The following is a 14571-nucleotide window of genomic DNA, read 5'->3' as shown; positions in this document are numbered from 1 at the left end:
TGCAGGCTTCGGAGGGTTGTTTTGCACTCAATTTGGGTGTTTTTCAGACCATGAGTTTACAGTGCAACTGATGCAAAGGGCATGTATAGAGCAGGTAAAGTAAAGGTGATCTATTACGGTGGCCCATGGTTAACGAGGGTGTCATGTGGCTAGCATAATGACCAACCGCCTTTACTTTCCCTCAACTAATGTCAGGTACCCGTTAGAGCTGGGTGGTCTCAAAGGCGCCCTAAATATCCCGAAATTCAAAATTGGATTGCTACAATATCTTTTTTAGCTGGCCCCGAAAGGTTAGTTAGTTTGTCTGTCTGTCTGTTCGTCTGTCCGTTCAGATCGCGAAAACTTTATCTTTGATTTTTCTGATGCAATGGCTACGTTTTTTCTTTCTGAAAGTGAAAGATTTAATTTTTAAAATTAGCTACGCATAAAAATACCCTTTTTACAACTATTCACTATTAATAGTAAAAATCATGGGAGATTATGTTAATAGGGGAGCGGATTTGCTGCATATATTTAAAACTTTTATGAAAACGATTTTTGTATTTTTCTAAAAACATACTTTTATTACTAAATTAAGTGTTTGTCTGTTATAAGCCTTACTTGTTGTTTTTTTTACATAAAGTGTTTGCTTTTGTTGTAAATCAGAAATAATGCATTTATTATGCATATAAGTTGAATCTAATTTAAAACGAAAATTAAATAGTAGTAGTATAAAAGTGAAGCGCTGAGTGTCACATGGCACACATCTATATTGCGACATTTAACCAAAAACAAAAATGTTCTTCCTTGAGGCCTTGCATGAGAGATTTTGGACATTTATAACAAAACCATAAAATATATAATCTCTAACAAAAGTTATTGTAATTGATAAGATATGATAATACCATTACTAAATCTCAGTATTCTGTCGTACCATGTTAGTGGGCCTAACAATGCAACAAACATTGGTAACACTTTTGATACGTTACACGTACTTTTGTATTGGCCCTAACATAGTTGGGGTTTGTTGGACACTTAAGTATTGTTTGTCCTTTAGTTAGTACAGAGATGCACCAAGAGGCCCGTACAAGACACTGGCACCAAATCACCCCGATAGAAAGAAAACTATATGGAGAGCTCCCTGATTTGGAAACCACAGTTCATCTCATATATTGATCTAGTCATCTGAACGCTCCAACATAAAAATGAGAACGAGGAAGAAGAAGGAGAAAGGCGAACCAGAGTTGACGTTAGAGCTTAGTTGCGCTCTAGATAATTTATGTTAATATAGTCAGTTGGTGTTAGGACTTTAAAGGGATAAGTTTATATTACGGACAGAGACACGAATGTGGTCTTTTTCGGCATTTTAAAAATCATATTAAAAAAAAAAACAAGATGGCGGCCGTTTCCATGGCAACCACAAAAGTCAAACACACTTTTTTTCTATGTTTTTAAAATCAGGATGAGTTACTGTATCAACCACACAAGTTTGATAATTTCTGATAAATATTAACGAAAATAGATTTTTAGGTGAACCTCCCCTTATGACTGTGTAACGGTTTGGACTTGTCTCTTCTACTTGTTACTTGTGTAAGTCTAAGTACATCGAATACACCCGTACAAGAAACCCAGACATCTCCAGAGTAATCTGTCGAAGTCAGACAGCCATCAACAACTACAAATGCCAAAGGCCTATCACAGATTGTACATCTTACCTCTAGATATGCTAAATATATTCAAACCTGTTTTTTTACTTGCCTGAATGAAACCACTTCGCAGGGCCGATTTTGAGTTCGTGTTTCGACACAAACTCTCTTTGTAAGCCTTCGGTATTTATAGGTAAACAAATATCTCCATAAATAATTGTATTTACTATTAAGATGATACAAACATGCGTGTTTAGATATTTCGAAATAAAAAAAAAATCACTTACACAATTCTTTTTGTCCTTGAGTGGCGAGCCTCAAGCACTCAGACCTCTGCCCACTTAAAATAGTCTCAGGATCACATCTACTGTCCATTTCTTTAGTGCCTCCTGTTATATGGGCGACGACACAGACACCAACAACTCCTGCCATGACGAACAAGATAAACCCTGCCAGGGCACCCAGATGAACTCTGTTCCTACTAACAGGCATTGCTGTTAAGTCTGTCTTGCCGCTGGAGCCATCCGTTAACTTTTTTGCTGACATAATGATTAGACGGCCAATACAGATTTAGTTAATAAATGTCCTTTAAACAAAAAAAAAATGAAAGGATCTGTAAATTATTCTAGTTAAATTTATTCATTTTATTAACTAAATCTCGTATTCATGTTAATATATTAATGCTAGACTATTGCCCTCGTGTAGACATAGAAAGTAGAAAGTAGGCTTACTATATAGATTGAAACACGAAAGTACTATGTAGATTGAAACACGAAAGTACTATATAGATTGAAACACGAAAATACTATGTAGGTTCAAACACGACTATGTAGATTGAAACACGAAAGTACTATATAGATTGAAACACGAAAGTACTATGTAGGTTCAAACACGACTATGTAGATTGAAAGACGAAAGTACTATGTAGGTTCAAACACGACTATGTAGATTAAAAGACGAAAGTACTATGTAGATTGAAACACGAAAGTACTTGAAACACGACTATGTAGATTGAAACACAAAAGTACTATGTAGGTTCAAACATGACTATGTAGATTGAAAGACGAAAGTACTATGTAGGTTCAAACACGACTATGTAGATTGAAAGACGAAAGTACTATGTAGATTGAAACACGAAAGTACTTGAAACACGACTATGTAGATTGAAACACAAAAGTACTATGTAGGTTCAAACACGACTATGTAGATTGAAACACAAAAGTACTATGTAGATTGAAACACGAAAGTACTATGTAGATTGAAACACGAAAGTACTATGTAGAATGAAACACGAAAGTACTATGTAGGTTCAAACACGACTATGTAGATTGAAAGACGAAAGTACTATGTAGGTTCAAACACGACTATGTAGATTAAAAGACGAAAGTACTATGTAGATTGAAACACGAAAGTACTTGAAACACGACTATGTAGATTGAAACACAAAAGTACTATGTAGGTTCAAACACGACTATGTAGATTGAAACACAAAAGTACTATGTAGGTTCAAACATGACTATGTAGATTGAAACACAAAAGTACTATGTAGATTGAAACACGAAAGTACTATGTAGATTGAAACACGAAAGTACTATGTAGAATGAAACACGAAAGTACTATGTAGGTTCAAACACGACTATGTAGATTGAAACACGAAAGTACTATGTAGGTTCAAACACGACTATGTAGATTGAAACACGAAAGTACTATGTAGATTGAAACACGACTATGTAGATTGAAACACGACTAAATAGATTGAAACACGAAAGTACTATGTAGGTTCAAACACGAAAGTACTATGTAGGTTCAAACACGAAAGTACTATGTAGATTCAAACACGGAAGTAGGCCTACTATGTATATTTAAACACGAAAGTACTGTGTAGATTAACACACGAAAGTAGACCTACTATGTAGATATAAACATGAAAGTAGGCCTACTGTGTAGATTCAAACACGAAAGTACTAAGTAGATTTAAACACGAAAGGCGTACTACAAACTGGACTTAAACAAGAAAGTACTATGCTTTGAGTGGACATCGAGGAATTATCAACTTGATACAAAAAGAGAAAAAAACAGATAAAAAGTTAAAGAAAAACAAGGTTACAAAGTTTGTGTGGAAACACAAACTCAAAATCGGCCCCCGAAGTGGTCTAGCTAGAGTCTTCACCAGGATTCGAACACGGGACTTCCGGTTCCAAGTGCTTTACCCCTCAGCCACAGCATCTCCATATATTCATTTAGCGTACACTTATATTTTTTAAAATAATAATTATTAAACTTATCCATACATTCAAAATTAATAACATGTTACATGTAATAAAGAGAAACTATAAAAAACAATATTCTTCTTATAACATTGATAATTGTGAGTGTATGAAACAAAAATCTTGATCTACTTTAAGTTAAAATTGTGTAAATTTATGTCTATGGGTGTAATTTTGTGAAAAATCTGCTTGCATATATAATTAAAAAAAAATAGATGGTTCACTTTCGAAAAAGAAAAAAGTGGCCGTTGCATCAGAACTTTAAATGATCTAAAATATCATGATGTCCGATTTTCCTTTTCTCTTCTAGTTTCTGTGATCTAAACGGGACGGACAGACAGACCACACAAAACTAATAGCGTCCTTTCCCCTTTCGGGAGCCACTAAAAAAAAAACTTTAAAAAAACAAAAACAAAGCCTATGTTGTAATTGTAATTGTATTAATTAGTTTGGATTGTTCATGCAATTAAATTTGTAATAGATCTAGAGTTCTAGACTAACAATACCGGAGGAATGCTCCGGTCGCCTCAGCGTTGGCCCTCCGGTGGAAACGTCCGCCCTGGAAAGTGGAATAGGCAAAGTACGGTAGCAAACCTAGCTCTCAGTGGGCTACCACACGTATCCTCTAGCGAGGATACATCACACGTGGTGATTGATAGGCAAAAGTTAACTAAAAAGTTAGAAACTTAAAGTTTTAACTAAAAAAAAAATTAGTTAAGGTCATTGTTTAACTAGAAAAAAAAAAGTTTAGTTAAAATCGTAGTTTAATTAATTTTTTTTTAGTTACTAACTAAAAAGCTTAATTAAAATTTGTGCAAATTTTCAACATGTGGTCGGGGTTATAACGCACATCCCTGTTTTCTGGGCATGTGATATCAATAACTTTGATTATCAAAAAAATGATGCAGTTAACAACTATTTAGTCAGTCTGCATTTGAAGAGGGTAAAGTAAGATGCTGGTAGAAGTCATGGAATTATATATTTGCAATTGAAACTAGCAGTATAATAAAAATGTCATCATACATTTTTTGCTAAAAGCTTCTATGCAATATTATGAATGGGATTGTTCCAACATGGTGGTGTTTAATTTCTGTTTATAGTGGGAATCTGATTAGTGAGTTAGGTCAATATTATATTTAGTGGTTTTGATCAGTTAGGTCAATATTATATTTAGTGGTTTTGATCAGTTAGGTCAATATTATATTTAGTGGTTTTGATCAGTTAGGTCAATATTATATTTAGTGGTTTTGATCAGTTAGGTCAATATTATATTTAGTGGCTTTGATCAGTTAGGTCAATATTATATTTAGTGGTTTTGATCAGTTAGGTCAATATTATATTTAGTGGTTTTGATCAGTTAGGTCAATATTATATTTAGTGGTTTTGATCAGTTAGGTTAATATTATATTTAGTGGTTTTGATCAGTTAGGTTAATATTATATTTAGTGGTTTTGATCAGTTAGGTCAATATTATATTTAGTGGTTTTGATCAGTTAGGTCAATATTATATTTAGTGGTTTTGATCAATTCATTGCGGCAAACAATTTTTTAACTGAAGGAACATCAAGTACACCCTTTTTATAGTCTTAAGACTTATTATTGAGATCTAAGAATCGACAGTTAGGCCTATATATTAGGATAACCAACTCTAGAAAAAAAAAATTAATCCAGACCATCTCTTGACCATAAAGTAAATAGACGGTGTCCAACTGATTTTAACAACCTGGTCATCTAGACATACACATGTAGGCCTAGTGTACTGTACGTGTGTGGTCGATGATACTACAAGACTACCCTGAATTTTTTTCATTCCACGTTACGCAATAGTGTTTGCTTCATGTGGAGTGGTCAGATGAGGCATGGCTAGTCAAGCATGTTCTTCACACTAAAATAGTAACACACCCTCCCAGCCCAAAAAGTAAATAGACAGTATGTGTCCGACTGATTTTAACAACCTGCCCAGATAGACGTACACGTGTAGGCCTACATAACGTACAGACTGTGCAGTCCATAATGACAAGACCCAGGGCCGGTCTTAGGCCACTGCAACCTATGCGGCGGCAGTGGGCCCCGCACTTTCATAGGCCCCGCGCTATGCGAATTCTAGGTGTAAATTATTTAATTAAACCATTTTAACTTATCATTAAAGGGTTCCTGGAATTCTCCTAAGATTATAAAATATAAGAAAAAGTCATGAAAATCTCCTGAAATTATTAAAATCTTCTGCAAACTGATGCAAATCTCCTTAAAACAGACAAAATTGTCAATTCGGGGTGTCATTCAATATAGATCCATTGTCAGCTTTCATTCAATAAAAATGTAATAATAAGCCGAATTTTAACCAAAACAAGAAGTTCAAATGACATCTGAATGTTTATCGGCATTTTGTTGGAAAACTACTATCTACTGTAGATGGCTCGTAAAGTTAATTTGACAGTGATTTTGTACTTAGTAAAGTATAAATAAAATGCAAAGACGAATTTCTTTTCTAATACAAAATCTTAATTGTCACTTATTATCCTTATCACAACCCAAATTAGGCCCCGCGCAATCCATTACGCATAGGGCCCCGCAACCTGTAGGACCGGCCCTGACAAGACCACCCTGTTTTTTTTTTCCCTTGCGCGTTTAACGGTCATGCAATAGAGTTAGTTGTATTTTTAGTGGTCAGACAAGAAAATAGCTCATCGGCATGGTTAGTCAAGCATGTATTTTACGCTATTAAATAGTTATACAGGTCAAATGTTTCTTAAAACTCCAACAATTCCGTTTCTATTGTATTGGTTACTAGATCTAAATTTGAAATTCTTAATCGAAGTTATTTAATGAGATTTTAAACTTTACCGTAATCACGTAATTGTCTTCTTTCTTGAGGTAACGTCTGTATTATATAAGATAAGATACCGGTATAAGTAATTAAAATTTTTCGTTATCTAATAAGTTAATATAGCCTAATTTAAAAAAAAAAAGAGTACCATTCTTTTCTAAAGGTTTTAATTGAAGACAAAAAATACAAGCACACATATTTATCTAGACATCTTTTTTTTTTTAATTTTATTTTGCATTAACGTTTATGTAAGAAATATATTCCTTATTACTGATTTTATTATGGATAAATATTTCTAGTTCAACACCGCCCCCCCCCCCCCCAAAAAAAAAAAAGTTATGAAAAGTTTTATATAGTTTAATTAATTTCCTTTAGTTTAGTTTAACTATATTTTGAAATTCATTATGAACTTTTAGTTTAACTACTTTATTTTAGTTGAAAACTAGTATTAGTTTAACTTTTAAAAGTTAGTTTAGTTCCCATCATTACACGTGGTAGGGATTGAAAAAAAGGCTCGCTAAACCAGTCCAAAACCCCCCATCAGCCCGTTTCCCAAAGGGGCCCGTGGTGATGGTTTCCCCCCCCCCCACGGGTACAATGGGACAGCATAGGCATAAGGATGGGGCTTGAGTTTCCAGCCACACATGAAAGGAGGAATTCATGCAGAGGTTTGGAAGAGCGTGCAACATGCCAAGACGGGTGTGAATAAATGATCACTTAGTCGACGTGGGCCTCCTGACAGAGAGATCGGTGAAGAGACAATTTCTCATGCTGGCCACGAGATAAAAGCCTTTCTCGGGTCACATGGTTCATAAAAGGGGCGTGCTTGCCTCGAACCATTTGGACATCTGAACCAGACTAACAATAATAAATCTGCGCGATTAGAAATTTTTGTACCAACTGATTTTGTTTAGCGCGATCTCATGCTTTTAACTTTCTCATCGCGCTATGACTCTATCACTTATCTGGAGTAGTTGGGAAAGGAGGAGGGGCGGGGGAAGACAAAGAATAGGGTATCTGGATAATGTTACCGTAATCGCTTTTAAAATGCAGTTTATGAAAAAAAAAAAAAAGGGAACGACTTGAATTCGATCTCGAATCTGAAGCTTCTTCAAGCCGATATAAAATGAAGTACTTAGGAAAATAGAAGGTTTTATAGTTCTATTGTGTCACGACCTATTTCTCTCTAAAACGTATAAAGGTGACTTATTGAACTTATATCCCAACATCAGTTTAATACAATTTCGTCCTTTGTTCAATACCAACTAAAATATTAAACTAACAATAGTCAATTAACTAATTCTGAAAGGGAAATAGCCGCTATTCGTTGTGTGTGGTCTGCCCGTCCGTCCGTCCCGTTTAGATCTCCTAAACTAGAACAGATATTGAAAATCCGACATCATGATATTTTAGATCTTTTAAAGTTCTAATGCAACGGCTACGTTTTTTTTTTTTTTGTGTTCAGAGCAAAGAATTTGATTTTTAAAATCAACAATGAAAGTGTTCTTTTCATAAAAATGCATCATTTTTACAACTATTCATTATTAATAATTTAAAAAACAAGGGCGATTATTTAGAAAGGGAGATGATACTTAAACTGTCTCCAAAAAGGTCTGTCACTGGCAATGTCTGAAGCCTCATCCCAGCTGGTGTCCACTTTTCTGAGGTACTCCATGAAAGTGTGGTGTCACACAAAACTAATAGCGTCTTTTCCCCTTTCGGGGGCCGCTAAAAATACTTCAAAAACAAAACAAAGCCAATGTTAAGCGTAATTGTATTACGCCCCTGTTTGCGCTTTCCTTGTATTGGCCTTCATCTCATCGCAACTCTTGGTATGCGTGGTTTATTTAGTTGGAGAACACGTCCCTGGAACCTCTTGCGACGCTCTGTCACAACCTGACTAAGTGTTCGACTCCCAGTTCGGCATAGGATTTCCTTGATTGAAATCCGATCTATATAACTGACATCCGAAATCCTCACTAAGTGTTCGACTCCCAGTTCTGCATAGGATTTCCTTGATTGAAATCCGATCTATATAACTGACATCCGAAATCCGTCTCAGCTATTTTTTGGTGAGTGTGAAGAACCAAGTCCTTTTACGTTTTAAGTGCCTTCTTAATGGACCTCATTCACCAATCGTAAACAAACAATATTTAGTCACGTGATCATATTGATAAAACAACGGAAAAACTATCACGTGACAGCCACTATGTATTAAAATTAGATCGTAATTTGTAAAGAAGAGATAGAGAACCACGTGGCAAAATGTCGTTTGTGTACGATTGGTGACTGAGGTCCATTGTGAACATTTCAACATAACATATATACATGGCTACGTTATATACAGATCCCCAACTTCACTGCTGACTTCCTCTCTTCTTGTCTACACACTCGTCACTTCCCCCAAGTCCCCTAACTCTCGATACCCAACACTTGACCGTGTGTCACGGTTGACCACACAGTAACAGTGTCACCACAGTGAGCCACATTTAGTCTTTTTTCAATTTTGATAGATGGCTTCCATGTCTCACATGCATATGTTGCTAGCAACAAGGGAGATAATGCATTTAGCTTGTTTTTAGCACATTTATGCCAACGGTTTTTAATTTTTCAATTAAATATTTTTAAACAAATTGCATTACTGAATTTAATAATTTTGTGCTACACCAATAACGTAAATTCAAAAAAAAATGTTTAAAAGTTTTTTAAAAGAGAAGAAATCTATTTAATATACATATAAGTGGAATCTTATTTAAAACAACAATTAAAATGCAGTGTTTCATGTTACAAACGTGAAGAGCAGACATCGAATACAAAGGAATGGTACTCGACAGAAGGGAAAAGTGTCTTTGTTGAAGCTTTGAATGGGAGGTTGGCAGTTTACAAAACAATTTGATAATCATTCAATAACATCAGTTAAGTCACATTCACATTTAACTGTCTTCATAATTATCTGTTCATTTAATACATATCCTATATATATATATATATATATATATATATATATATATATATATATATATATATATATATATATATATATATACATATCTTAAGCGAGAAATTCTTGTATGTTTTATGTATGTGATAGTATGTATGTATGTATGTAAATATATATTCTAACAAAGACATAGCCGTTATATGCCGGTGGTCGATTTAGATTCTCTTTTCGCCGTCTACGTCTGTCCTTGGCAGTGGATTTTCTTTTGTGTATCCCGCGGCCTTTATAGAAAAAAATACCCAGCTATCTCATTCTGAAGCCGTCTGCAGTCAGATACCCAGCTATCTCATTCTGAAGCCGTCTGCAGTCAGATACCCAGCTATCTCATTCTGAAGCCGTCTGCAGTCAGATACCCAGCTATCTCATTCTGAAGCCGTCTGCAGTCAGATACCCAGCTATCTCATTCTGAAGCCGTCTGCAGTCAGATACCCAGCTATCTCATTCTGAAGCCGTCTGCAGTCAGGTATCCAGCTATCTCGTTCTGAAGCCGCCTGCAGTCAGATACCCAGCTATCTCATTCTGAAGCCGTCTGCAGTCAGATACCCAGCTATCTCATTCTGAAGCCGTCTGCAGTCAGATACCCAGCTATCTCATTCTGAAGCCGTCTGCAGTCAGATACCCAGCTATCTCATTCTGAAGCCGCCTGCAGTCAGATACCCAGCTATCTCATTCTGAAGCCGCCTGCAGTCAGATACCCAGCTATCTCATTCTGAAGCCGCCTGCAGTCAGATACCCAGCTATCTCATTCTGAAGCCGCCTGCAGTCAGATACCCAGCTATCTCATTCTGAAGCCGCCTGCAGTCATATACCCAGCTATCTCATTCTGAAGCCGCCTGCAGTCAGATACTCAGCTATCTCATTCTGAAGCCGCCTGCAGTCAGATACCCAGCTATCTCATTCTGAAGCCGCCTGCAGTCAGATACCCAGCTATCTCATTCTGAAGCCGCCTGCAGTCAGATACCCAGCTATCTCATTCTGAAGCCGTCTGCAGTCAGATACCCAGCTATCTCATTCTGAAGCCGTCTGCAGTCAGATACCCAGCTATCTCATTCTGAAGCCGTCTGCAGTCAGATACCCAGCTATCTCATTCTGAAGCCGTCTGCAGTCAGATACCCAGCTATCTCATTCTGAAGCCGTCTGCAGTCAGATACCCAGCTATCTCATTCTGAAGCCGTCTGCAGTCAGGTATCCAGCTATCTTGTTCTGAAGCCGCCTGCAGTCAGATACCCAGCTATCTCATTCTGAAGCCGTCTGCAGTCAGATACCCAGCTATCTCATTCTGAAGCCGTCTGCAGTCAGATACCCAGCTATCTCATTCTGAAGCCGTCTGCAGTCAGATACCCAGCTATCTCATTCTGAAGCCGCCTGCAGTCAGATACCCAGCTATCTCATTCTGAAGCCGTCTGCAGTCAGATACCCAGCTATCTCATTCTGAAGCCGCCTGCAGTCAGATACCCAGCTATCTCATTCTGAAGCCGCCTGCAGTCAGATACCCAGCTATCTCATTCTGAAGCCGCCTGCAGTCAGATACCTAGCTATCTCATTCTGAAGCCGTCTGCAGTCAGATACCCAGCTATCTCATTCTGAAGCCGCCTGCAGTCAGATACCCAGCTATCTCATTCTGAAGCCGCCTGCAGTCAGATACCCAGCTATCTCATTCTGAAGCCGTCTGCAGTCAGATACCCAGCTATCTCAAATACCCTCTTCTATGAGAGCAAGTTGGTGGCTAAGCTGGTCTTTGAAGCGTTTCTCTGGGACATCTCTGCTACGTCTACCACCTTTCAGCTCACGATTTCTTGTCCCCCCCCCCTCCCATACAGATAGTGCTTTCTCCAGCGTAACTGTCGGACCATAAGAAGTCCCTCTATACCAGGGGTTCTCAACCTGTGGGTCGCGACCCCAGTGACAATTTGTCGGGGGTCGCTCAAGACCAACGAAAATATGGATTTATTGGGTTAATTCTAACATGTAAAACTTGACTCATACACATTTTCTTTTCATTGGAATTTACTATTTTTATTGTTAGATGTTAGAAATATTTGTAACACTATGAGTTAATGAGTTAATGCACATAACGTATTGTTACGCCTGGTCATGTTTTTTTAAAGATCTGGACTGTTGTCAGTAAGGTCATTATTCATTATGTTGTTTTTTGTTTGGTGTAATGCACAAATTGTAAGACAAATTTTCATACGGACAATAAAGATTATTATTATTATTATTATTATTATTATAAAAGAACGAGTATTCATAGTCTGGCGAAGCCAGAGTCGAGTTTCGTTAAAGGGAAACAAAATTCATCGTAGTCCCTTTATCAGTTTCCACTGAGGAATTTTCTGGTGATGTGGCAGGTCTGCAGACAGGCAACGAGAATGTTCCTAGGAATGCCAAGGGCCTTGAAGGTATCTGTGAGGTCAGTTGTTATTATCCCCTCGATTATTATTATTATTAATATAACTGTCCTTTTTTTGTTTCTCTTTTTTTTTAGGATACCTCAGGATACCTCAGGATACCTTAGGATACCTTAGGATACCACATCAGTTGTCAAGCTCTGTACATCTACATTAGTGAAAGCACAGTTACTTATACTCATGAAGAATGAAAATAATTTACTGTTTTGGGGGGGGGGGGGGGGGGTCGCGGCGTAGTGAGGAATTGTAAAAAGGGGTCGCCTATCGAAAAAGGTTGAGAACCGCTGCTCTATACTATCCGTACCGGCGTGTTCTGTATGGGGACTTAAGAGACTTTCTTTTCTAATCGCCATGTACATTGACATTTATAACTAAAATAACACGAGAGCAACTTTTCCAATTGTGAGTCTTTACCCTATCCAAAATAAGTAACTATATTTCCTCAACAAACTATTCAAACGAGCGAGGCTCGGTCACCTGGTACTGAATATTAACCATGCAATAATAATAACATGAATAAATCTCCGTATCCTGTCGGATCAAGTCGTTAGTCGAACTAACAATAGAACAGTATCGGGAACACTTTAACAATGTTATTAAATAAAATTAATAAATCTCCATATCTTGCGGTGTCAGGTTGTTAGTTAAACTGACAATACAACAGTATAGGGAACACTTTCGCCACGACAATTTATTTTATTTATTTTTGTATCGACTGAACCAGAGGCGGACTGGAAGTCCGAATCGGCCCAGGCATTCCTATACAGTACGGCCCATAAACTGTATATCATATGATGGGCCTCCAATTATAGGCCTATCAGTTCTCAAAATCATTATTTTTTTTTATAATGTATCGATAACTGTATGCATGCATTTCTTTATAAGAAATAAAGACCTTATGTTGCTTTTTAATCGGTATATTTGTAGGCCCTAATAAGATGAAGCCTACTAATAGCACTGTCTACGGATGTAGGCTATTAAATTATCTTTGAAACTGTGTTAGATTAATTTAGTATTACACTGTACTCTGTAAAAGATGTTTTTAACATGACGCTCATATAGCCCCTTATATATGAGAATATAAAACTTGTAACAATTTAATGCATGCCATTGTGGCATTCATGAGACCCTTTAGGTGGCCCTACCGACCCATTTGAGTAACGGCCCACCGGGCATTCGCCCAAATGCCCATATAGTCAGTCCGACCCTGGACTGAACCAAAGTTGTCATTGTTGACATTTTGTAGTTCATTGTTTCAGACATTCTTTCTGAAAATATTGAAACCTGTCTTTTTACCTGCCTGTGCGGACCACTTTGGGGGGCCGATTTAGAGTTTGTGTTTCCACACAGTCTTTGTAACTTTGCTAGAAAAAATTGTACGAAATTGATCCGATATTGGGTGTAGGAGAAATAACGAGTACAAACATTTTTACCAGACAGAGTGAGTTGATGTAAGCTATGTAAAAATAAAAAAGTTTGATCTGTTTCATAACTAACGGACTTACCTTTTGGATTTCTTCTTGAGTAGCAAGCCCTTTTCCCAGCTACCTGTGAGTACGTGTCACCTTATTTCAGGTAGATATAGGCTGAGATTATGAGGTCATTAAGCCAGGCTTAGATTGGTTGTTGTTGAAGGGAGTGACGACAAATGGGAGGAGCAAAAGATAATAGGAGGGGTGGAATCTGTGGAAGAGAGTCTCAATGATTTTAGTAATAGAAATAGCAATACAAGACAAAACAAGTCAACTGATTTTTTTTTTTTACAGTAGTGTTGGTATGAGAGCCAGGTTGAGACCATTCGTTTAAATTACCAGACTGCAGACCTGTGATGTGGCAACGAGTGGTCAGTTGAGAACAATAGCTCGTTGCCACGTCACATTATTATTATATTATTATAGCTTTTATATAGCGCTACTTTCATGCTTATAGCATGCTCAGAGCGCTTTTGGTCCAATCTCATTTGTAGACCAGTGGGGGTATCTAGGAGTTGGTTTTCCGTGCTGCCCCTTAGGTGCTCAGTAAACACAACTCTGCCCGAGTCGGGTGTCGAACCTCGAGCCCCCTTCTAGGTAGCCAAGCCAAGCCAAGTTCAAGCGCACTTGGCCTCTCGACCACGCTTCCCACATGTACAGATAATGGTAAAATAAGCGACAATACATGGGCTATTACCAGGGGCGTAGCTATGAATTTTCCATCATTTAGAGGCCCGGGGAGGGGACTTGACATCTTTGGGAACCCCTGCATTTTGCGTAATATTTAATTTTTAATGTTAAAAATTAATTAAATTGGGGGGGATTTTCCAATTCTCCCCCTCCTCCCCAACCCTAACTACGCCACTGGCTATGACAGGGTGAAGAAAATTTTAGCGCGTAAAGGATTTGAGAAGTGGTGAAGACTTGAAGACTTGGATGCAGGCTTGTGAAAGGTGTGGCCAAATTTC

General features: G+C 37.4%; 1 protein-coding gene across 1 annotated transcript in view; it reads right to left on the bottom strand.

Moving 5' to 3' along the window:
* Positions 1-13777, bottom strand: part of LOC106079441 (aminopeptidase N-like) — a 92672-nt gene extending 78895 nt beyond the window's left edge. The window contains exons 1-2 of the mRNA XM_056011821.1: positions 13637-13777; positions 1913-2211 (exon numbers count right to left, since the gene is read on the bottom strand). Of these exons, the coding sequence (XP_055867796.1) occupies positions 1913-2171 (259 nt within the window). The 5' untranslated portion in view covers positions 2172-2211; positions 13637-13777. The remainder of the gene's footprint in view (positions 1-1912; positions 2212-13636) is intronic.
* Positions 13778-14571: the final 794 nt, after the last annotated feature.

Source organism: Biomphalaria glabrata, chromosome 15 (genome assembly GCF_947242115.1).
Source record: "Biomphalaria glabrata chromosome 15, xgBioGlab47.1, whole genome shotgun sequence".
Lineage (NCBI taxonomy): Eukaryota > Metazoa > Mollusca > Gastropoda > Planorbidae > Biomphalaria > Biomphalaria glabrata.
This window is presented reverse-complemented; position numbering and strand designations above follow the sequence as displayed.